The sequence below is a fragment of the Castor canadensis genome, chromosome 2 (genome assembly GCF_047511655.1).
Source record: "Castor canadensis chromosome 2, mCasCan1.hap1v2, whole genome shotgun sequence".
NCBI lineage: Eukaryota > Metazoa > Chordata > Mammalia > Rodentia > Castoridae > Castor > Castor canadensis.
Window position 1 is genome coordinate 173,146,245 of NC_133387.1, and position 24,249 is coordinate 173,170,493.

Below are 24,249 nucleotides of genomic sequence, written 5' to 3' on the forward strand. Positions count from 1 at the left end.
GAATAGGTAAAGCACTCTTTTGCTTTCTTTCTCTGTCCTGTGTCTTCCTGCTTTAAAAATGTGAACAAAGTTATAAAAGCACTAGTCACTTCTCAGGAAGAAGAGAAAAAAGAAGCTGAGTCCTCGATGAGTCAGCACAGTCACATTGTCCTGGACTGCCCACTTTCTAGATCTTTTTTACTTTAAGAAACACTCAAGCTTTTATGTGTTTAAGCCACAGATGTCAGACTTTTGCAGAAGTGCTACCAACTGCAGCACTTAGTAAATAATACATTTCATTTATGGAAGTGTGACATGTTCTGAGGCTGAGGCTGAACATGGAGTCAGTCACAGACATCTTCCCATCTGCTCTTCATAATACCATACAGCACCTGCCTTTCCTTACCAAGATTCTCTCAAAGTTCTTCTTGGGTTCTCACTCCCACTACTTGATGTCTCTCACTTATCTCTGTCCTCTCCCACTGTTTAGCATGTGGAAGAATGTAAAGACAAAAAGAGCAATGTATTGTGATATTATGATAGAAGGATTCCCTTTAGAATATCTTACACTGGATTTCAAATTGTGTCTCTCAGTTACTGTCAAGCAATGATTCCCATTTCTTTTCATTTTTTGACCTCTCAGAACAAACAATTCCTCAGCATCAACCCAAACCATCATGCAATTAGAGCTGTCATTGGTTTGTGAGGGGGGTGAAGACCTTCTGGATTTATAAGATGTTGTGTTTTCTGTGGTAGCAATAGATGGCTCTTATCTGTTGTAAGAAGAATGAAAAATTCCTATGGGTTTTTGCCATTTCAGATCCTTAGCAACAAACGGACTGCTTTTGAAAAGATTCAAGCTGGTGACTTATTAAGTCAGACTTATGCTTTTTCCTCTATTCACCCCAATGCCAATATGGAATGGATATTCTTGGACTTTAATGCATTTATTTCATAATGTTCCCTTCTACTCATATCTTATGCCCTGAATTTTATTTGTTCCTACTCATGTCTACCAATGATAATTGATTTTTTTCCTTTACCCATAACAAAGTAGATCTATATTTGTCATTCCTCTTTTTTCTTTCCTTTTTTTAAATTTGAGACAGGGTCTTACTGTCTAGACCAGACTAGCCTCCAATTTACAATCCTTCTGCCTCAGCCTCTAGACTACTGGGATTTCACATGTGCACCACTACACACATCTCTCCTTCCTCATTCTTGGCTCTTTCTTAGTATTCCAAGATTCTCATGTGCCCGACATATGCAGTCCTGGAGAAAGTCAGTCCCAGGGGACTGACAAGCAGAGGTTCAGTGTGGTATTATAATTCAATTCCAACAAGTGAGACAAATACATAGTGTATCCTCAGGAGATGTTAACTATCATTGTCATCCAAATATCAACATTTTCTTCCTTCTTCAAAGACCTCTTCACTCTAGCATATTTGAAGATGCAGTTTGTCTCACATCTCATTATCAGTTTTCCCCTTACTGAAGTTTCTTCTCTGTGCTTCTCTGAGCTCAGGATGTCCCTCAGGTTATCTTGCTTCTGGCTCCATCTGGAACACTTGGACTGCCTCTTCTCAGTATAATAGTGGTTTTTGTTCCACATCAATGGAGAGACAATGCGAAAGAGGACTTACTTCTCTTCATTGCTTTGTCTCTTGCACTAGCAACTGTCCATTTTTATGGAAGAGATGGATAGAAGCAAAGTAGAAGATATAGATGTGGTACTTTATATAACTTTCCCCATGTACAGAAGAAAAGAATCAAATAATCTTCAAGACAGTCTCCTCAAGAACACCCAAAATTCTACCCTTTGTTTAGAGAGTGCCTATCCTTCTGCCCACAGTGTGAACTCTCCACTCCAGCGCTCCACATGAGCAAGGCTGGCCCTATGTTCACCTTCCTTAATAGATCCAGAGTGGTCATGATGGTGTATTTTTCAAAAGGTGAGCTCATCAATATATAGAACAGCAGAATCTTTAACAGAATGATACAAAATTATCTTAGGTACTCAAAAGGAAGATGCACTCCAGCCTCCCTGAGAGTGAGAAGTGTAATACAACTCCAGTTTTTTTCTAATTCTTTAAGTGGTTATCTATAACTTACACACACACACACACACACACACACACACACAGAATGGTAACATCTAAATCCACTTTAAAAATTTTAAAAGGGCCAAGTATTGTAGTTTATAATCCAAGCATGTAGAAGAATCATGAGTATGAGTATGAGGCCATCCTGGGCTACATAGCAAAAAAATAAAAAAATCCACTCCCCCTCAAAAATAAAAGATACTTCCTAAAAGTGCCAAAGCTCCATATTGTGCACAGTGTTTCCAGGATGGGATGGAGGTAGTATTTCACATAATCATGCAAATCCATGGAAGTTGTTCTTCCTTTCAGCTTAAATCCCCAGAGCCTAAGAAACTGGCTAAAGTAGAAGATTTTGCCTACTGGCAGTTGTTGTCCCAAGGCTCAGAAAATTTCAAACTTTGAAGTAAAAGATTTGGGTTTTGATTTATCTTTATATTTCAGCCCATGTCAAGTTATCGGGTGAGACCTTTTTTATGTACATGAAAAGGAAGATTTATGATCTTCCTGGCTAAGCAGCCTAAGAGTTGGGAGATTATGTTACCTGTGACATGAAAGAATCTACCTTTGATCTTTAGTAAGACTGGTCATATAACTGAAGAAAAAAATGTTCCTGGGCCCTCATACCACCATGTGCCCCTTCTTCCCACTGGAAATGTCCTTGCTTAGACAAACCATTTAGCCTACCTTGAAAAAAGTGAAGACATGAAGTCTCAAGTTATTCATTGGCTGGGTCTAATACAGAATACAGTAAGTACCAGGCACTTAGTAGAATCTAAGTTGTATGAAAAGTGATACAAAAATGTATAATACTCAAGGAGAGTGCAGGCAAGAGACTGCTGATTTTTAAAATGTTTTTTAGATTATGGAAACAAGATCTCACTATGTAGTCCAGGATAGCCTCAAACTCATGATCCTCCTGCCTCAACTTCCCAAATGCTGGAATTACAGTCACGAACCACCATGTCTGGCTTGAAATTTCTGATTCTTAAAAGTAGAGGGAAGGCCTTATTTGGGGAAAAAAAGATTAAAATTCCTCCTTCAGTAGATAAACAGTTACCTGAGTATCATGCTTGCTGGGAATGAATTGCCAATGATAACAGATCCGTCAGAAGAGTATGCTCTTCAAGGTTTTATCTAAAGCAAACTTAACATCTTTGTTCCTCAAACTGTAGATCAAAGGGTTAAACATGGGAACCACATTGGTGTAAAAGACTGAGGCAAACTTGCCCTGTTCTGTAAATCCAGGAAAAGAGGTTGTTAAATAGGTGAATGTCCCTGACCCAAAAAACAGAACAATAGCAATTATATGAGAGCCACACGTGCCAAAGGCTTTGGACCTGCCTTTGGAAGAAGGAATCCGAAGAATGTTGGAGAGAATCAAAGCATAAGAAATGAAGATGCTGACACTGGATACCATGATGACAATTCCAACAACAATAGAAAACACAGCTCATTGACCTTAGTGCTGGTGCAGGAGAGTTGCGGGAGGGGGAGAACTTCGCAAAGGTAGTGGTGGATGATGTTACAATCACAGAAAGGTAGTCTCAGCATGCTTCCAGTATGGGCCACAGCCCCAGCAAACCCTATCACATATGAAGCAAACATCAGTAGAGAGCAGACCTGAGGGGACATGGTGACTGCATACATCAGAGAGCTACAGAGGGCCACATAGCGATCGTAGGCCATTGATACCAAAACATAGCACTCAGAATTGACAAAGAAACAAAAGAAAAATAGTTGAGTCAGGCATCCTACATAAGAGATAATATTGTCTGACACAAAATCATTCAACATTTTGGGGATAAACACACAGGAATAACAGAAATCTATAAAGGACAAGTTGAAGAGGAAAAAGTACATTGGGGTATGAAGGCTAGAACTCAACCCAATTAAGGTCATCAAACCCAAGTTGCCCGCCACAGTGAACACATAGATACATAAGAACAAGATGAAGAGGGGGAACTGGAGCCCTGGATGTTCTGACAGTCCCACAAGGATAAACTCAGTGACTGAGGAACTGTTTCTCAGAGTCATTCTCTTCTGGCAAGTCATCTGGGGAAACAGGGAACAAAACACACACAGTGATGGCAGTCACAAGCATGAACAATGCAAGAAAGCTCTAAAACAGAAGTCAGTACATGGATGTCCTCTTTTCTTTGTTTCCTCATCTATGCCTCTCCCTATCCTAAGCTGTTGACAGAGTCACTGTGGCAGTGTCTCAGCTCCAGCTCCCTTGGGATGATCATATCTCTAAGCTAGTCTATTAATACAGGAAGCAAGAATTCTGTCCCCACTTGAGAGATGATGAGGCAGCATACCTCAATGTCTAACCAAAGACTCTCAGAAAGACACTCCAAGAGCCAAGAGTACTCAGACTGTGAGATAGGAGTGCTCATACTTCTGTTGTGTCCTCCCATTCTCTTCATCCCAGTCCCAACCACATACTGGGTTCCCACCTAGAGAGAAACCCAAGTCAAAAGCTAAGAGTGTCCCCTACTGGCTTGTATAAGGGGCTTCTTTCTCTAAATCCCACAGTCCTCCTCACCTCAGAATCAGTGTTGAGAACAAGGGAAGAATCAATGTTTCCCAGAGCCCATAGACATGGATTTAGAAGACAGCACTGCTACAGCATAAAGCAGACAGTCTTAAATGTTACCTCTTCTGCTTCCCTTGATACTGGGAGTCACAGCTTTTACTAACCCAAATTCTCTAAGGCACTAAATGAATAGATCAAGATTTCTGTTTGTAGATTTTCCCAGATGTACTATCAATTTCAGAACAAACTAACAACCTTTTTCACCAGAATCCCAGCTGACACATCATAGAGAATTAAGCTGCTTGGCCATCTCAGGGACCTGATTAGACAAGATTCCCCTAGGAATTTCTCTGATATCTGTCCCCACAGGGAAGAAACTGCACTGTCTTTGTTTATAGCCTGCATTAGATGTCTATCTTGGGAAGCAGATATTCTACTTAAACTTCCCCATTACTCTAGGGATTTTGTGTCACTTAGTCCTGAGTTTGGAGGTTCATTTTTCCTCTGTTTTTTGGATCCTAAGCTTGACTGTAAGAAAGAATGACCCCAAACTTATTTTCTACCATTTAAAGATTTCATAAAGACCTTTGGGAGGAGGACCAAATACATAAATAAAAAGAATTTAGATCAGGAGTATAGCTACTCAGAGAGTACCTCATACAAAATGCTTCCAGGGCCATGAATTGCTGAGAATAGTGAAACATCACCACCACAAACACAACCTACTCTTAGCTGTACTAAAGGTCACAAGCAAGTTTTGACTATACATGAGGAGGTTTAAATATCACAATATACATGCAAAGAAGCACACACACCTAGCATGGATTTACTCTATAGATGTGAAGGATCCAGGTATAAAAAGGAATGAAACTGAGGATTTGATCCTGTCATTCTTCAGATAAGAAAGCTTCTCTTCATATGAACTGCTACATGAGTATTCTAAGAATACATGTGAACATCAGCATTTACAATTTTTTTCTAAAGTTGTTGAAAATCTCCCCAGTTTGTCTGGAATAGTCCTGAATGACACTCATTATCCCTCTATGATTATTACTAGCATGTCCTTTCACTCTCAAAAGTATCTGGATTTAGATTACATATTTTGTGGTCACCCTACTAAACATAGCATGAACAGATATTCAGGCCCTGTGGCCACTGCCATCTCTTAGATTCACTGACTTCCAACCCCCTTCTGTCAGAGTCTCTGTCACCTTCTTTACCTTCAAAGACCTCTTTACCTGACCCTACTGTTACTGAACAGCCAATTCTATCTCTTCAGTGGCCCTTGGTTTTAAAAATGGGCAGGGTATAAATTACAAGCTGCTTTTGATTTATCTTAGCCAAAAATGGGAAAGCAAAGAAATATAAACCCTAACTGCCTGCCTAAAATAGATGGTAAAGGAAAAATAAGAGAAGACAAAGTACATCTTACCAGGAATAAAATTAGTACAATACAATGTTGCATATCATTGTATGTGGGTATAATAAATTGGTTCACATTATTTCATAAATATATATAATATATACATAAATATATATAATTATGAATGTATATAAAAGCTGGTTCAAACAGCATACCACTACTGAGTGTATACTCAACAAAATGAGAACATCGATTGACCTAAAAGCTTGCCAGAGAATGTCCATAGCAACAGAGTACATATTAGCCCACAACTGAAAGCAACCTATGTGTCAACCAACTGTAGACTGGATATTAGATAGTGAGATATTATTAAAATAAAATTCCATTTAGCCATGAAAGTTAATGACATAAATATGGCTAGTCAATCTATTATGGAGCAGAAGAAACAAAGTGTAAACAAGTACATATTTTATGATTCCCTGTGGTAATGACTTGAATGATAATTACCCCTCCACAGGCTCATGTACGGAATACTTGGTCCCAGCTGGTGGAACTATTTTGGGAGGTGGTGGAAACTGTAGAAGGTGTGGCTTAGCTGGAAGAAGTATGTCACTGGGGTCTGACTTTGAAGGTGATACCTGACCCCCAGAATATCTTCCTCTCTCTCTGCTTCCTGTCCACCGTGAGGTGAACAACCTCTGTTCTGCACGTGCCAGTTGCCACGATGTTCGGTCTCACCATGGGCCCAGAAACACAGCCAAGTGAACATGAATTTGACCCTCTGGAACTGCATATTAAAATAAATTTTCTTTCCTTAAATTGTTTCTGTCAGGTGTTTGGTCACAGCAATGATAAAACTGACTAATACACACATATATAAAGTATTAAAAACAAGAAAAGTAATCTTGGCCTTAAAAGTGAGAGACAAGTGACCAGAAAGGAAAGTGAAAGGTGTTCTAAGTTTTCTGGTACTGTTCTGGTTCTGATAGGGTACTGGTAAAACAGTTGCATCTAGTTAGTAAAAAATATCATGAAGTATGTATCTTTATTTCATACTTGAACAAAAGTTTATTTAAAGCATAAGTGGAGGACAAAGCATAAAAATCATCTTACCAAACTAGTTTAAGACTAAAATTACTGAACATCTTTGAGCCATAATTCCCTCATTTGAAAAATGGGTATCTACTGACCTGACAACTCAGAATAGTAGAATATGCAAGAAAAATAACACTTTTTATTTCTCATCTATGTTGTGTCCCTTAAAATAAGAACTTGTTATATTTTTCTTATATAAAAGTAGGAAAACAAGAGAAAAGAAAACTAATGCATATGGAGCAAGTATAAAGTCGTTGGCATTATGCTGGATGTTTTCTAATATAATATTATGTTTATAACAGCTATAGAAAGTGTATGCATGTGGCAGATTGTATTTTCAAAAAATGGCCAAATCAACATACACACACCACACACTCACTCACAAATGTACAGTTTGCAACCCACATGCTCTTGGATAGAGGGGCTAACCTTCCCCCAGTCAATAAATGGAATCCTTCTTCCCTATCTTTGCCTTTATGGGGTTTTGAAGCTTCTTTAACCAATCAGAACTGATGCTATGTGACATCCAAGATGAGATACAAAACAAAATAATACAATTTTTACTGTCTATCTATCTCTAGCTCTAGCTCTGTATCTATCTATCTATCTATTTATCTATCTATCTCTCCCTCCCACTTCTCTCCCTCCCTTCCTCCCTCCTTCCCTCTCCCTACACTCATTTCTCTCCATCATCCCTAGCCTTCAGGACAGTCATCTTTGCAACACTCTGGCCTCATCTCAAAACAGAGCACAAGTTTATGGTCATTTTCTTGGCATTATAGAAGGCAGGAATATTTTTAGATGTGCATACTAATGAGTGAATATCAGGAAAAAATACTCAAGGGAATGGACAATGCAATTCTTTACTACTTGGTCCAATCCTCCCTCACTGACCAGAAAGTGTCTTTCCAGCTCTAGGCTTGAGTGATGTTTTTGAGGTTTATTTTTACTAAACAAATAGACATTTTTTTAGTACAGTTAATGTCTGACCCACTGCATATTCTTATTTTGAATCATAGTTTAGCAGAGGTGTAGCAATGGCCCAGAAATGGAAGATAAAAAATGATCTCTGTTCATTACTGTGGAAGTCAACTTATTAATCATTCAACATATATTTATTAAGGGCAGCTATTTTCAGCAATACCTCAAGTTTTATCTTCAGAAAAATTTCTTCTGAGAAAACAAAGTTAAAAATTATGGATGAAATATAAAAATCCTCCATTTTCATGTGTGATCTGGAAACTAAGTAAAACTCTGCAAAAGCAAAAGAGAAAAAAATAAAGTACCAATCTGTACTGGACAAGCACTAAACCAGGACTTGGCCTTTGGGGAACTAGTGGATTCCCAGGGAACTGTGAGTTTAGGTTTAATGAGTTGCATTTCCCAGATAAATATCCAAAGATCATGAGCTCACTAAACAAACACAAAACAAGCCACCATGACTGAAGATCACCATGAATGACAAAACACAAATATATTTCTAACCATACTTGCAAAATCATTATGTGTGCCTGAGACAGCATACAAAACAAATATATTTGGTATATTTTTAAAAATAGAGATTGAATGTAAAATAAAGGAAGCATCAAAATTGAAAAAATCAAAAATTTAAAGAATCAAGTGGAACATTTAGAAATGAAAATTGGATTGTTAAATAGGAACTCTAAATATGTTAAACAGTCTTTTCATGCACAATAAGAGAAGAGAGCATAAGTAAATCGGAGGGTAAATCTGAAGAAGTTCTCTAGAAATCAGCAGAAGGCAGAGAACACCATTAATTAGAAACAGAAGAAATGTAGAAATAAGAAGGTCCAACAGATAAATAAATCTTCCATATCTGTGCATTCTGTATCAGCAGATTCAACCAAAAGTGGCTCAAAAATATTTGAAAAACTTGCATCTGTACTGCACATGTATAACAGCCATTTACTTAACACTGACATTTTATTAGGTATTATAAGTAATCTAGGGATGGTATAAAGTAACTGGAGGATGTGTGTAGGTGTATATTTAAATAACATGCCATTTTATATAAGAGATGAGCACTGGCTGATTTTGCTAGCAGTTCTGGAACCAGACACCAAGGATACTGAAGGGAAACTGCGTATATACAGAACATTTAACTCAATTCAGGCTCCTTCCTCTGCTCTAAAACTAAGGCAAAACTCAAGATATATACCGCTTCTGCAATTGAAACATGTAATCCGGGTGAAGAAACCTAGGAAATAGGTATTTACATATAACTAATTAAAAATATGAGAAGTATGCCAGGGAGAGGTAATGGAATACCATATAAAACTATTTAAGAGCCCTATTGAGTCTTAAAAGTCTCAAAAGGCCTAAGAAAGTGAAATTCAGTTTCAAAAATTTAAAGTAAAGAGATAAAAGTTACTGTTTGCAACTGCCCAGCTTTTGTATGCCTTCATGTGTGAAGAATGTACCCTCAAATGAGTTTTGTTGGATCCAGATTCCAAATTCTTCTGTGACAGATCCCAAAGAGTATCAGACCTGTGTGCAGTCATCTGATAGCTGAGGGTGACGCAAGTGACACACAGGAGCCATTTATATTGTATTTTGACAAAGACAAAGAAAAAACAAACCACCCCTCAATAACAAATGTCAGGTGCTGGTGGTACCAACAGGAACAACCAACCCAGCTTAACCAGACAGCTCTGGAGAGTAACTTGGCTGCAATTCTATCACCTTGCTTCCCCATCCTGCCTGATTCCAATTGCTGGTTCCTAGCCTCTTCTAAAATTCTGTGAACTTCCCCCATTTCTTGCCAGTTAGATCCTTTTCTGTTAAATTAACCAGAGTCAACCTCTACTCTTTGCAGCTATGATCCCTGACTGGTGCAATAGGGACTGAGATTAAACCAGTCATGGGTAGACTCTGAAACATTCCAGACTGCAGCAACTAGCCCATATTCTGGTGATCAGAGGAGACACACACCCAAACCACTTCAAAAAGGGGTACAGAACAATAAAGATACCTGCACACCCATGTTTATTGCAGCCTTATTCACAACAGCTAAGCTATGGAAACAGCCAAGATGCCCCACAATTGATGAATGCATTAAGAAAATGTGGTATTCATATCCAAAGAAATTTTATTCAGCCATAAATAAGAATGAAATTTTGTTGTAAAGAAGAATGAAATTTTGTTGTTTGCTGGTAAATGGATAGAATCGGAGAACATCATCTTAAGTGAAGTTAATCAGGTTCAAAAATCACATTTTCTCTCATATGTGGAATATAGACAGTACAAATTCATCAATATTATGAAAAACAAGTCATGCTAAGGGGAGGTCACTAATGAGAGAGGGAGAATAAAAGAAGTAAGTTAAGAAGGTGAATATGGTTGATATGCTTTCTTTGCAAGAATAAATATAGAATTTTTAAACCTGTTGAAATCACAATAAGAGGACTAATGTAGAAAGTATAAAAATAGAGAGGATAAACCAATCTGGGATACAATCATATATACATGAAAATGTCACAGTAAAATGTCTTTTTTTAAAAAAATGGAGGACAGGAAAGTAAAACAGGTCCTATCTAGGGGTAGGTACCAGTGGGAGGGGAAAGATATTAGAAAAGGGTGCAAGAGGGTAAATATGTTGGAAATACATGCACTCACATATGAGAATGGAAAAATGAGAACTACTGAAACTATTTCAGGAATGGGGTTCAGAGGCGGATAAAGGAGAATGACAGAGGGTGAGTTCAACTGATATATTGCAAGAACTTTTATAAATGTCACAATGTATCCCAGTACAACAATAATAAAACAAAGAGTATGACAGTCGGGCTTGGTAATACACAGCTGTAATCTCAGTCCTCAAGAAGCAGAGGTAGGAAGACCTGGAGTTTGAGGCCTTCCTTAGGTACAAGATGAGACCATGTCTCACTGGACTGTAGCTCAATGATAGAGTGCTTGCTTAGTATGCATAAAGCCCTGGGTTTGATCCTCAGCTCTGCCAAAAAAGGTGAAAGGTGAGAGGGTGTAACAAAGCTCCCTTGAAGTTTTGCTCTGTTCTGAGTGATTTTTCTCCTTCCTGGGAAAATTTTGGATGTGGTTTGGAGAATAAAATGAACAAGTATCCTAGATTACAAAGACTGCTATTCTTCATACCCTATTCTTCATACCCTCACAACAGTTTCCAAAACCGTCAATTCTTCCATGATTCCTTTTTATTTAATAAGAAAAATTATGCTACTAAGTAGAATGAATATAAGCTCCTTTGTTGGCTAAAGAAAATTTCACATAATGAGTTATCTGGCCTACTTCTTAAATAGAATAACAGTTGTATCAAAATAAAATACAAAAAGAGGATTTTTTAATATCTAAGGAAAATAATGACTCAATAACTAATTTTATTGATATTTAAATGGCAAGTGTACATTGAAATTTCTCAATATCAGAATAATGTTCTGTTTTTGTATGTACTATATATTCACTTTATTGGTTTTGAGAACAATACCTAGAATAACTTTTTGCAAACCTTTTAAAATTAATGCTTAGCATAGTTTTTTGCACACCTTTTAAAAATATCAATATCTAGAATGGCTTTTTGCACACCTTTTTAAACATTTGAATTTTTCTTATTCAGCTTTTTAATATAATTTTATTCTTAAATAATCTTTACAGGCTATAATAGAAAGTGTCTTTGATTTAGTTGTTTTATGCTAGCTCTTTATTCAGAAGCAGTCTCCAGTTATTACTTTGTTACTATGGAAATGCACAATCTGTTTTATCATATAGTTTTAGAAATGTATTGCTATTAGTCTTGAATAACAAGTAGATTAACAGCAGAGAAAATCAGGACATTCAGAGCATACAAAACCACAAAAGGAAATGTAAAAAGTCACAAAGGAAAATAAAAGCCACTGCAAATCTGGGGAATGGTAAATGATACTGAGAATCACATCATTTTTATACATTGAAGAGAGAGGAGGGATATTGTTGTACTGGGTTAATGATAATAATTAACTTTTCCTCCTCCCTCATTGAGTCCAGAATCAATTGAGAAATTACACGCAGGAGCAGAATAACATGAAAAATAAATTTAAAAAAATAGCTTTAGGGATGGTGTCAACACTAAGAGGTAGCATACCTGCCTTGCAAGCATGAGGCCCTGAGTTCAAAACCCCAGTATCTCACACACATACACATAGCTGTATTGATGATAAAGTAGATTAGAAGTGTCAGCATGGATGTGCATCTAAAATAGGACTCTGTCATTCCCTCATTTCACGCCACAGATTAAATTTGTGAATCCAGGTCTAAACTGAGCTGTTGATCTTTCTTACAAAGAAAGAGAGAAAGGAGGCTCCTGAGAATGTGTCTAACCTAAATAGAAAATAGGAAGGTGTCACGGTAGGTAGGGACTTTGCCATGCTGATGCACAAATTCATTCTCCAATTTCTTATCAGTCTTATCAAACACGCTTCTCTCAGGGAGGAATGGGAAGGATATGGGGGAAGAGAAAGAATTGCTTCTTTATTTACTTGCTGAGCCATAACAGCTCCAACTCCTGCAGGAAAACTAAAGTGAAACATGAGTAAGACTAGATTCCACTTGAGCTCAAATAGATTGTTACAATTTGTTGTACTTTACTGTAGTCAGTGGTAAGCAAGATGAGAGAGTGCTGCCATCACTAGACTTGTCTTTAGCCTTTTGGAAATGAGAACGATGGGACTGGAGACCAGAAACCTGAACCAAGGTGGAAAACACAGAATTTGACATCCACTGATAAATCAAAAGAAAAACTTAGAATTTAGAAAAGGAGAAATGGTTGTAATGGTGTATATCTGTAATCCCAGCTCTAGGAAGGCAGAAGAAACCTGAGTTTGAGGTCAGCATGTACTACACAAGAATTTAGAAAAGGTATTTAGGACCATCAGATGAACACATGATTACTGAAAAGCCATTTGAAAAGAACAAAACAATACTATCATTCCATGTAGCAAATAGAAAGCTTTTGCATCATTCCACTGCCCTTAGAGCTTTAAATACAATGTAACCATTCAAAATCATGATTTTAATATGTATTTAATTTAATCACACTTAAATGTTTACAGAATAAAAATAAAATTGCAAAATGGTACTTAATATGGTCATATCTTGTATGTGTATATATAGTTTTTCAAACTAGTCTATGGTGTTCTAACTGAACATATATACACAGAAAAATATTCTGAAAGAACATAAGCCAAAATGCCAAGAGTAATAATCTTTAGGTAGTAGAACTGGGAAGCTTTTCCTTTTAAAATTTTTGCTTCTCTCTGCACAATCCTTATCTTATATATTCCTACTATATAGCATTGCTTTTGCAAATTGAAGAAAAATGATTTTTAAAAATTAAATTAGAAATAAACACTGCATAATTTCAGTATTTTAAGGTCTCACTAGGGATTTGTTCAACATGTATTTAGCACCTTCTGTATCTGCCAGGCATTAAGCTCCCTGCATGTGTTAGATCACCTGGCTGAAACTGAGTCTAAATCTTAAATAAACATCTTCTAAATATATTGCTATGAAATCCATATAACAATAGCTCAGCAGGTTTCATGCATATAAGTGACCCTATTAGTTCAGTTTCTTTAAAAAGGAGAAAAAAATAGTGTCTTTCTCATGACATATGTTTTTGGCAAATTGTTTCCAAATGAGAGTAAATGTAGGGACTTAAGACAGCAAGAACTTGGACCCTGTACAAGGTGAATATATATGCCTCACATGTGCTATTTCTTACACACCCATATTGAGCCTTCTGGAAAGCAGCTAGTGTGAAGAGTGTGGGCTCTAGAGTTATACAATCTAAATCCAATTCTTCATTCTACCACTCATTATCTGTGCAATCTCAGGAAAATTCCATCACTTCTTTAAGTCTTGGTTTGTCCACCTATAAAATAAGGATAATTACCTCATACAATTGTATAAATGACTAAAGGAGAACATGTATGTAAAGTTCATAGGACACAGTTTGAAAACCATGAGTGCCTGAAATTGTCAACACATCCACTTTCATCCTCAAATCATGGTAGTCAAGAAAGTTAAAAGAGAGGAATGTGAAGATCATTGCAAAAGTGCGGCATGAAGGGAACAAAAGGAACAAGTGGTCATATCTTTAAGAAGACCACATGAAACCATTTTCAACCAAATTGTGTGGCCAAGCATCTCAGAGTTTTTATTTTCCTATCATCTCTGGCCTATTTCTTCCTTTTATTTGGTTCCGACAGGAACCTGAGGAAGCTGCATTGTGAGCAAATTAAAAAGTGGTGAGAAGAAGACCACAAATGACACTTAAGAGTGATCAGCTTTGGGCCACAGAATATTGGCCCACTCACACAGGACAATTATAGGGCTAGAGGTTTTGGGCAAGTGGTAAAGCACTAGCCCATCAGTACCACCAGAACAAAACAAAACCAGCAATTATGTCAATTGCATACACCCAGAGAAGACAAATATCCAAATGGGCACTTTACAAATATGGCTATTTCCCATTAAATTCTTAGTTGCAGAACCATATTAAATACAGGAGCACATATATCTTACTTCCAAAAATCTCTAAACAGAACAGAATGGGCCTGAACTTTGCCATTTTTCCAGAAAGAAATAAAATGTCCCAAATCTGATATATTAGAGCTATGATAAAAGGACCTAGAAACCAATGTGCAAAAGCTCATATCAGTCAAATAAGGGACAAATTGAACATCAAAGTAAACTCTGACAACAATGAATCACAATCCATTGTATAAAACTGGAATGTTTGAGTTCATAATGATGAATGAATGAATGAGAAAAGACTCTTCCTGGCAGAATAAAGGTTGATGGAGTTAAAAAAAAAAAAACCTATGTTTTTCAGTCATCAGAGTAATAATTGACTTAGGCAAAAATCATCAACAGACGATAAAACTTGGGTGTGAAAGTTTGAAACCAAGCAAGACATTTTGTTCAGTCTCAAAATATCTTGCTGCAATTTACTTTCAATTGCAAAGGGAAAAGTAAAGATCATCCCCAATAAAATTACTAAGCAACTGACAAGGTTACAAAGACCTCTATATTATCAAATATCTCTTAGAAGCAATTCTAAGAGAATACAATGCACATCCGTGAGAGAAAAAAGTGAAGTTTTGTTCTGAGAGAGAAGTTCTGTGCCCTGAGAGTCAACAAAGATGAATCATGCTATGATATTGATGCCTTTTTTTCTAAGCATATTTATCTTTTGAGAATAAGGATTCAAGCAGGGAAACTGGAAAAATGAGAGCAGCACACATAAGTGATATATATTTTGTTGTTGTACATATTTTTCTTCACTGTGTTATCTCTGGGCTATTAGCTAAAATGGAGAATGAGAAAAGAATGACCAATTGTTTTAATGTTATAAAATATCCTTTATTCCTGTGTTCAATTGGACAGGCATTTAAAGTCTAAATATTTTATCTAATGCTACACATTTTATCATGAGAAGAAGTAGAATGGTGCTTATTTATCTGAGGATCAGGTTTCTACTTCAGCCACCAGGAAGCATGACTTTAAAGTTGGGCATCACAAGTAAAGAAGGAGTATATAGCCAGGGGGTAAGAGTGACAAAATATTGGGTTCAAATATACATCCTTATATGAATTGAAGGAAGGCTGTGTTGCCAGGAAAATAAGAACAGGAAAGCCACTTTAGTAAAAAGTCAGCTTCCAAACCTAAAGGTACTCCATTCTTACATCCAATAAATATTTGTTAAGTCCCCATCCTACAAGTGCTAGGATTATTCTAGGGATGAGTTATATATCAAAACAGGCAACAGGGACACTGCACAAAACTGAAAGTCTAAATGTGGTGAGGATGGATCTGGAAAAGAAGGCAAGCAGTGGTTCTATCTCTGGACCCGTGCTTCAGATTTAAGAGCTAGGTGTTGTGAGAACACAGAAAGGGACATCAAAACTAAAGAGAAAGGAGAAAGATGTTCTAGAAAGATACCTCACAATGTATGAGCACAAAGGGAAAGGTTCCAGAGAATCTCGTCCTCCTAGGATTAAATGAACAATCAAGAAAAAAGCCACTTGAGGCAGAACTGTTTGGTCATCCCTTTGAGGAGCATCGTTTACTTGCCCAGCAATTGCGGCTCTTCATTGGGCAACAGCTGTGCTGCTGTGGTCAGAGAATCTGCCAAAGACTTCAGCTTTGGGTGAGAGAAAATGGCCAGAACCAAGCAGACTGCTCTGAAGTCCGCTGGTAGGTAAGCCCTCCGCAAACAGCTGGCCACTAAAGCTGCCAGGAAAAGCGTTCCCTCTGCTGGCGGGGTGAGCAAGCCTCATTGCTACACACCTTGACCTTGGCTCTTGGAGAGGTCGATCCTTCCCGAAGTCCACAGAGCGTCTCATCCCGAGACTGACTTTGCAGAGGTTGGTGAATGAGATCGCCCAGGATTTCAAAACCGACCTGAGGTTTCAGAGTGCCGCCATTGGTGTGCATCAGGCTAGTGAAGCATACCCTGGTGGGGTTGTTTGAAGATACTAAGCTGTGTGCTATCCACGCCAAGAGTTTCCGTCATGCCCAAAGACATCCAGTTGGCTTGCCGGATGCAGGGAGAGAGAGCTGAAGTGAAGGCAGTTTTTTTTTTTTTGTTTGTTTTTTGGGTTTTTTTAATTTTTTTTATTCATTTATTCACATATGCATACATTGCTTGGGTCATTTCTCCCCCTTTGTGAAGGCAGTTTTTATGGCATTTTGTAGTAAATTCTGTAAAATACTTTGGTTTAATTTGTGACTTTTTTGTAAGAAATTGTTTATAGTATGTTGCATTTGTACTTAAGTCATTCCATCTTTCACTCAAGACAAATGCAAAAAATGACTATTCACAGATCTCAGTGATGAGCATTGTGGCTCAGGAGTGACAAGTTGCTAATATGCAGAAGGGATGGGTGATTTTTCTTGCTTCCACGATGCATGTTTCTGAATGTTAATGACTTGTTGGATATCTATTAAGGTACTGGAATTGATAAATAAATGCAGTCAGGGTCCTTTTCAATAAAAATGATTATAACTTGAAAAAGAAAAATCCACTTGAGAAACAGCAAGACTATGTAAGGAAGGAAAAGTAAGAAAAAAAAACATTTTTGGTTTTGCTCTCTTTATTTTCTTTCTTTACTCACCCAGATACCACAAAGCAGGTGGTATAAAGATGAATAAAGAAGAGGGGAAAAAAGATGTGAAGACTATTATATATATACTAACACCACCAAAATCAAGGCAATAAATTCCCCTGAATGGCACCCATACTAGTACAAAATCTTCCCCAGAGTGCATTATCCATATATTTTACCTTTATTCTCCTAGTGAGAATACAGGTTGACATCAACTCTCCAGAAGGAATTTTGCAATAAAATTCAAGAATCTTGTGCAATTCAGTAATTCTCTGTCCAGGAATGTATCCTAAATAGGGGAAAAACTCAAAGGTGTACTGAATGTGGAAAAATAGAAATAACCTAATGTGCATTAGTAAGAAATTATTAATTACATAGAATACATCCATATGATGAAATCTGATGCCATCATGAAAATCAAGTCAGAGGTAAAAGACGACAAAATAAAAGAAATTCTTGCTGTGAGTGAGAAGTGAGAAAGAAGAGTATCTAGCAAGAATGCACACTTTCTTGGGATGCACACTTTCACAGCCAGGACAGACTCCCTTGTTTTCAGAGTTTTCCTTTCCCTCCACCTCTGTTTTCATAACCATGACCTTTCATATGCACATTTTCATCTTTTGTATTCATTTATTCATCCTGGTAATAACCCCTAACTCCTTCCTCTTAAATTAAATTTCATCAATAGGGACATTTTAAGTCAGTTTCTCATGAATTTGAAAACAAGGAAAAGATTTTGTATGTGTATGAATGTACAGGTGCACACACACCCATACAATGACTAACAAAATCCTGGAGATGAGTTAGGAGAACCAGAAACCTGTTATAAAAGAAGATGTCCTTTCCCTGGTTATTCTTGGGTAATAATTCTAAATATCATAAACATTAGTTAGGCTATTAGAATGAAAACCATATACTGGGTGGCTAGTATACAACAGAAATTACTTTCTCACAGCTCTGAATGCTGGGGAAGTCAAAGGTCAAGTAATCTATAGATATAATACCCCACTTCAGAGATCCCATTTACAGACAGCACCTTCTTGCTGAGTCTCTTCAGACCTCTTTCATAAGTGCACTAATCTCATTTATGAGGGCTCCATTCTCATGACTGTTAATACCTCTCAAAGACTCCCCCTCTAAATACCATGATTTTAATATGAATTTCGGGAGGACAGAATTGTTCAGTATACAGAAAACATGTAATATATAGTAAATATACAAGTGGGTATATGTTATAGATGGAATACAGAAAAACCTGGTATAACATAATCTTTTTTTATATAATTAAGATGGGCCCAGAAAGAGAAAGCAATTGTCCAAGCCCGAACAATAAAAGTGAAAGTCTTGACACTAGAAAAAAGGATCTATAAGGGATAAAAACAATTTTTACTGAGTGTCTGGCTTTTAAATTCTCTTAATTACTCTGGAAAAAGATTAAAGATGAATGTTTCTTAGAAACATGAAGTAACTTGCTGGGTAGAAGCTAGAATTCAAACCCCATCCTGCCTTCCAACTCCCTAGTCTCTGTTCTTTCTGAATATTTATGTTGCTCTGTCCCTGTCCCTGCCCCAATCACCTGAATTCTACATGGTTCATCTATCCATGCTCTTTGTTTTCAATTAACTATTATTGATTGGCATCATCCCAGAGGGCAAAATTATACAAGTATCCAAATATTTTTTCAAATAAAGACAATTTTTCTAAATACAGCCTCCTAGATCAAAGCAGTTTCATAGTATTCCATATATCGTTACTTCACAAAAATGTTTACGATTTATGATTTTCTTTTAAACCAAAAGTTAGCTCTACCTCCTTTTACACAGTACCATTAACTTGTGGATTTATGAATCTGAGGTATACCAAAGCATTCACCCTTTACTTGGAGGTGTGTCAGAGTTCCAACAGAAAACAGGTGATCCAGTTAAACAAAGTGATGGAAAAATATAATACAGGAACTATCTCCACAGGTGTAAGCAGAATGTTGGTTGAGAGAGATGATCAAGCTCTCTGGGATAGCAACAGCAGGGAGACATTATGACCCCTTGGAAGGAAGTAGCAAGAGAGAGAAAGCAGTTACTGTAACCCAGTAGGGAATGGAGAAATCAGTTCCTGCCACTTAACCCTAACTGGGTGAAAGTCTGGGAATAAATGTCACCATGTCACTCCACTTTGTCTCCCTGATTTTCTATGTTGAAGCTGCCTTTGGCCTAACCCTCAAAAAAGAACCAAGAAGGAAAGGAAGCTCATTTGGGAATTCCTTCCAATACTTGCAGAGAGGTGTAAAAGCACAGAAAGTTGCTCCAAGAAGGTACCCATCATCTGTGCTGCATGCAGTGCCTAGAATATTTGGTTGGCATTTCCTCTGCTGATTGCTGCTTTCTGGGGCTAACCTGATTAAGACTTATAACACAAGGAGTTCTATGGTACTAAAATATTCTCCAGATACATAGCTGATGGCCATGAGCTGTAGCCCTCTCTACTCTAGCTTTAAAAGCACAATTTGAAGACAAAGAAATTAATGTGTGTAAAATCATTTCCAAATTCTGCCCTTGGGAATCTTGACATCTTCGTAATTTCTTAAACTCATTATCATCACCAAATCCCTGAAAGTACAAGTTCCTGAAGCTCCACACCACTATCCCAGGTGGCAGCATGCTTGCTTGCTGCTCTCTGGGTCCTCCCCCGCACCCTGCAAAATGCTTCTAGAACTTCTGTGGTCATCTAGCCAAGATCATCTTAATAAAAACCCATACCTCCTACCTTCTTGCAAAAATGTGCTATTTAAAATTAGCGCTTGAAAAGTTACATGAAATTTCTCTAGACAGAACCTGATTTTAACATCCTAGGCGAGCTCACATGTTTTTTTCCCCCCAAAGGCCTGAAAGAGGAAGAAAGTGAGCCATAATGGAAAGCAACCAGTATGAGAAACGGAGTCTATTTTCTAGTCACTGCTATGCTGAGAGCTGACCCCCAGGAAGAGTCATAAGCCTGTATTTATTTTTAAAAATATGGGGGACCTGATTTAGATGATCCTCAAGACCCACTAAATGTAAGCATTTTGTAGTTTTAAGAATCTTCTTAAATTGAAGGTCCCCTCCAAAGGAGGAAGATGAATGTGTTTGAAAATGATTTAAAATTTTTTCTGTGTATCCCATGGAGTCTGAATCATCTATTGGTAGAAAAAAGTGTCTTTCCCAAGCATTTCCTCTTTCTTAGGAGAATGAAGTTTTGCTCAAGGTTTTTTTCAGAGCAACTTTAACATCTTTATTCCTCAAACTGTAGATTAATGGGTTGAGCATGGGCACCACAATGGTGTAGAACAAGGAGGACACTTTCCCTTGGTTCATAGGTAAAAGAGAAGATGGTTTAAGATACATGAATGCCCCTGACCCAAAAAAAAGAGAAACTGCTATGATGTGGGAGCTGCAGGTGCTGAAGGCTTTGGACCTGCCCTCAGTGGAGCGAATGAGGAGGATGCTGGACAGGATGAGAGAATAAGAAATGAAGATGGTGACTGTGGGCACGCCAATATCAATGCCCACAACAATGAAGACCACCAGTTCATTCACATAGGTGCTTGTACAAGAGCGCTCAAGAAGGGGAAGGATGTCACACATGTAATGGTTGACAAGGTTGTTGGCACAGAAAGTCAGCCTTACCATGCATGCTGTGTGGGCCATGGCCCCAGTAAATCCCATCACATAAACACCCAACAAAAGGAGTAAACACACTTGGGGAGACATGGTGACTGTGTACACCAGAGGGTTACAGATGGCAACACAGCGGTCATATGCCATTGCTGACAGGATGAAGGACTCGGAGACGACAAAGAAAAGAAAGAAGAAGAGCTGAGCCATACACTCAGGGTAGGAGATGATATTCTTCTTTGAGACAAAACTCATCAGCATTTTGGGGGTGATTACAGTGGAATAGCAGAAGTCTATAAGGGACAAATTGAAGAGGAAGAAGTACATGGGGGTGTGCAGGTGAGAGTTCAGCTTTATCAGGGTGATCAAGCCCAGATTCCCCACCACAGTGACCATGTAGAAGCCTAGAAACAGGGAAAAGAGGGGGATCCGGAGTCCTGGCTGGTCCGTTAAGCCTGCGAGGATGAACTCTGTCACAGAGGAGGAATTCTCAGCTGCCATTCTCAATTTAGGCATTCTGTAAGGACAAGGGGAAAGAATCATTAAGAGTGGGGCTGGGGGAAGGGAAAGAGAAGAGAGAGACCACTGCTGCCTTCCAAGTCACCTCCCTCATTCTTGAGAACTGGATGTGCACAGAGATTTTGAACTTCAGCAGAGGGGCCTTTCCTGATGCTGCGTTGCAGTTCTCATGGCTCCAGTGACTCTGCCTCTGCAGCACCCACTGGAGAATGCACCTACCACCTTCCTCTCATAGGCATGGCTGGGAAAGAGGACCCTAAGGAGACCTTGAGGAGACTGTTCAATTTGGTCTCTGTTGTGCCCTTCTAACTTCAGTTTTTGCTCAAGCGTACAAAAATGGGCCAATCTCTGAGAAAAGTTTTCTCAGAGGCTGGGGCCAGTCCAACTGTGCCAGGAGTATCCACCTCATGACCACCCTAGACAGAGAAGAAGGGAGAGATAGATTTCCTCAGATCTTTAGAACCCAAGATGATGGGCTTAGGAATAGTTCAAACCATCCACCAACATTCATTTACTCACCTTCCTTCTTCCTGAAGCTTCAGTGCTGTATTTTTTGGTCCAACACTTATCCACATATTAAAGGGTGTGGTGTTGATGCAGATGAAGGTCTAAGCACAGACTCCTTTACCCTTTCTTCTGGTTGAGGAGTAAGAGCCCCTAGGCGGGCTCAGACCTTACCTGAGCTAGAGAGCAGATATCTGAGTGGAACTTTTCTCTGAGGCTCTTCTCTATCCTGCAAGGAGACTGAGCAGTTTATTCTGGGTTTAGTTTTATTCTAGGGACCTGATTAGATGCAGAAACTCAGAGGTTCCCCTAGGGGTTCAGCCCTAGATACTAACTTTAAAAAGAGAGCCTTTTGTTGTTGTTTTTTGCTTATGCCCTTGATAATATTTGAATGGGCTTTTAGAAACATAAAACTATTTGTTCTATTAACATGTATTCAGCAATATGCAAAGAATTGTGCAACATTTATTTACCATGTATTGAGCACTTAATGTATACTCACAATTTCTGTTCTGGCATTATATACTTACTGTGGCATGCCAGGATCCAATTCCAATTTTAATGCAATGCTTCATTGTAATTTTCCCTCTAATCCTGTGCACTGTATTTTATCATCTCCATTTTAGAGATGAAGTAATTCCCCAGGTGTTAAATTACTTATTTCACATTAAACCTAGGTCCATTTTCTCCAAATTTGGTAGTAAAAATTGCTTTGAATATCTCCTTGTGGGAGATAATGAAATATGAAAAGTAGGGTCCTTGCCCTCAAGGCTTTGACAATGTTTTAAAAATAAGTTATACATAGTACTGGAATTCCTAGCCAGAGCAATTAGGCAAGAAGAAGGAATAAAAGGAATACAAATAGGTAAAGAAACTGTCAAAATATCCCTATTTGCAGACGACATGATCCTATACCTTAAAGACCCAAAAAACTCTACTCAGAAGCTTCTAGACATCATCAATAGCTATAGCAAGGTAGCAGGATATAAAATCAACATAGAAAAATCATTAGCATTTCTATACACTAACAATGAGCAAACGGAAAAAGAATGTGTGAAAACAATTCCATTTACAATAGCCTCAAAGAAAACCAAATACCTAGGTGTAAACCTAACAAAAGATGTGAAAGACCTCTACAAGGAAAACCATACACTCCTGAAGAAAGAGATTGAGGAAGACTATAGAAAGTGGAGAGATCTCCCATGCTCATGGATTGGTAGAATCAACATAGTAAAAATGTCGATACTCCCCAAAGTAATCTACATGTTTAATGCAATTCCCATCAAAATTCCAATGATATTCATTAAAGAGATTGAAAAATCTACTGTGAAATTTATATGGAAACACAAGAGGCCACGAATAGCCAAGGCAATACTCAGTCAAAAGAACAATGCAGGAGGTATCACAATACCTGACTTCAAACTATATTTACAAAGCAATAACAATAAAAACAGCATGGTACTGGCACAAAAACAGACATGAAGACCAGTGGAACAGAATAGAGGATCCAGATATGAAGCCACACAACTATAACCACTTATCTTTGACAAAAGAGCTAAAAAATATGATGGAGAAATAGCAGCCTCTTCAACAAAAACTGTTGGGAAAACTGGTTAGCAGTCTGCAAAAAACTGAAACTAGATCCATGTATATCACCCTATACCAAGATTAACTCAAAATGGATCAAGGATCTTAATATCAGACCACAAACTCTAAAGTTGATACAGGAAAGAGTAGGAAATACTCTGGAGTTAGTAGGTATAGGTAAGAACTTTCTCAACGAAACCCCAGCAACACAGCAACTAAGAGATAGCATAGATAAATGGGGCCTCATAAAACTAAAAAGCTTCTGTTCATGAAAAGAAATGGTCTCTAAACTGAAGAGAACACCCACAGAGTGGGAGAAAATATTTGCCAACTATACATCAGACAAAGGACTGATAACCAGAATATATAGGGAACTTAAAAAACTAAATTCTACCAAAACTAATGAACCAATAAAGAAATGGGCAAGTGAACTAAACAGAACTTTCTCAAAAGAAGAAATTCAAATGGCCAGAAAACACATGAAAAAATGCTCACCATCTCTAGCAATAAAGGAAATGCAAATTAAAACCATACTAAGACTCCACCTCACCCCTGTTAGAATAGCCATCATCAGCAACACCACCAACAACAGGTGTTAGGGAGGATGTGGGGAAAAAGGAACCCTCTTACACTGTTGGTGGGAATGTAGACTAGTACAACCACTCTGGAAAAAAATTTGGAGGCTACTAAAAAGCTAGACATCGATCTAACACTTGATCCAGCAATACCACTCTTGGGGATATACCCAAAAGACTGTTACTCCAGAGGCACCTGCACA

General features: G+C 37.9%; 2 protein-coding genes and 1 pseudogene across 2 annotated transcripts; 1 reads left to right on the forward strand and 2 right to left on the reverse strand.

Moving 5' to 3' along the window:
- Positions 1-3,186: 3,186 nt before the first annotated feature.
- On the reverse strand, positions 3,187-4,133 carry LOC109680704 (olfactory receptor 8B4-like). The gene is given in 2 exon segments (XM_020155422.2): positions 3,187-3,521; positions 3,524-4,133. Coding segments are annotated over 2 exon segments (945 nt in total).
- A 12,133-nt stretch (positions 4,134-16,266) lies between these two features.
- Positions 16,267-18,584, forward strand: LOC141418474 (histone H3.3A-like; annotated as a pseudogene).
- A 1,842-nt stretch (positions 18,585-20,426) lies between these two features.
- Positions 20,427-21,377, reverse strand: LOC141417677 (olfactory receptor 8B8). The gene has a single exon (XM_074056932.1). It carries the CDS (start codon positions 21,375-21,377, stop codon positions 20,427-20,429), a length of 951 nt encoding a protein of 316 aa, XP_073913033.1.
- Positions 21,378-24,249: the final 2,872 nt, after the last annotated feature.

Coding starts and splice junctions, on each gene's coding strand:
- LOC141417677 (XM_074056932.1), bottom strand. CDS start 21,377: ATGCCTAAATTGAGAATGGCAGCTGAGAATTCCTCCTCTGTGACAGAG.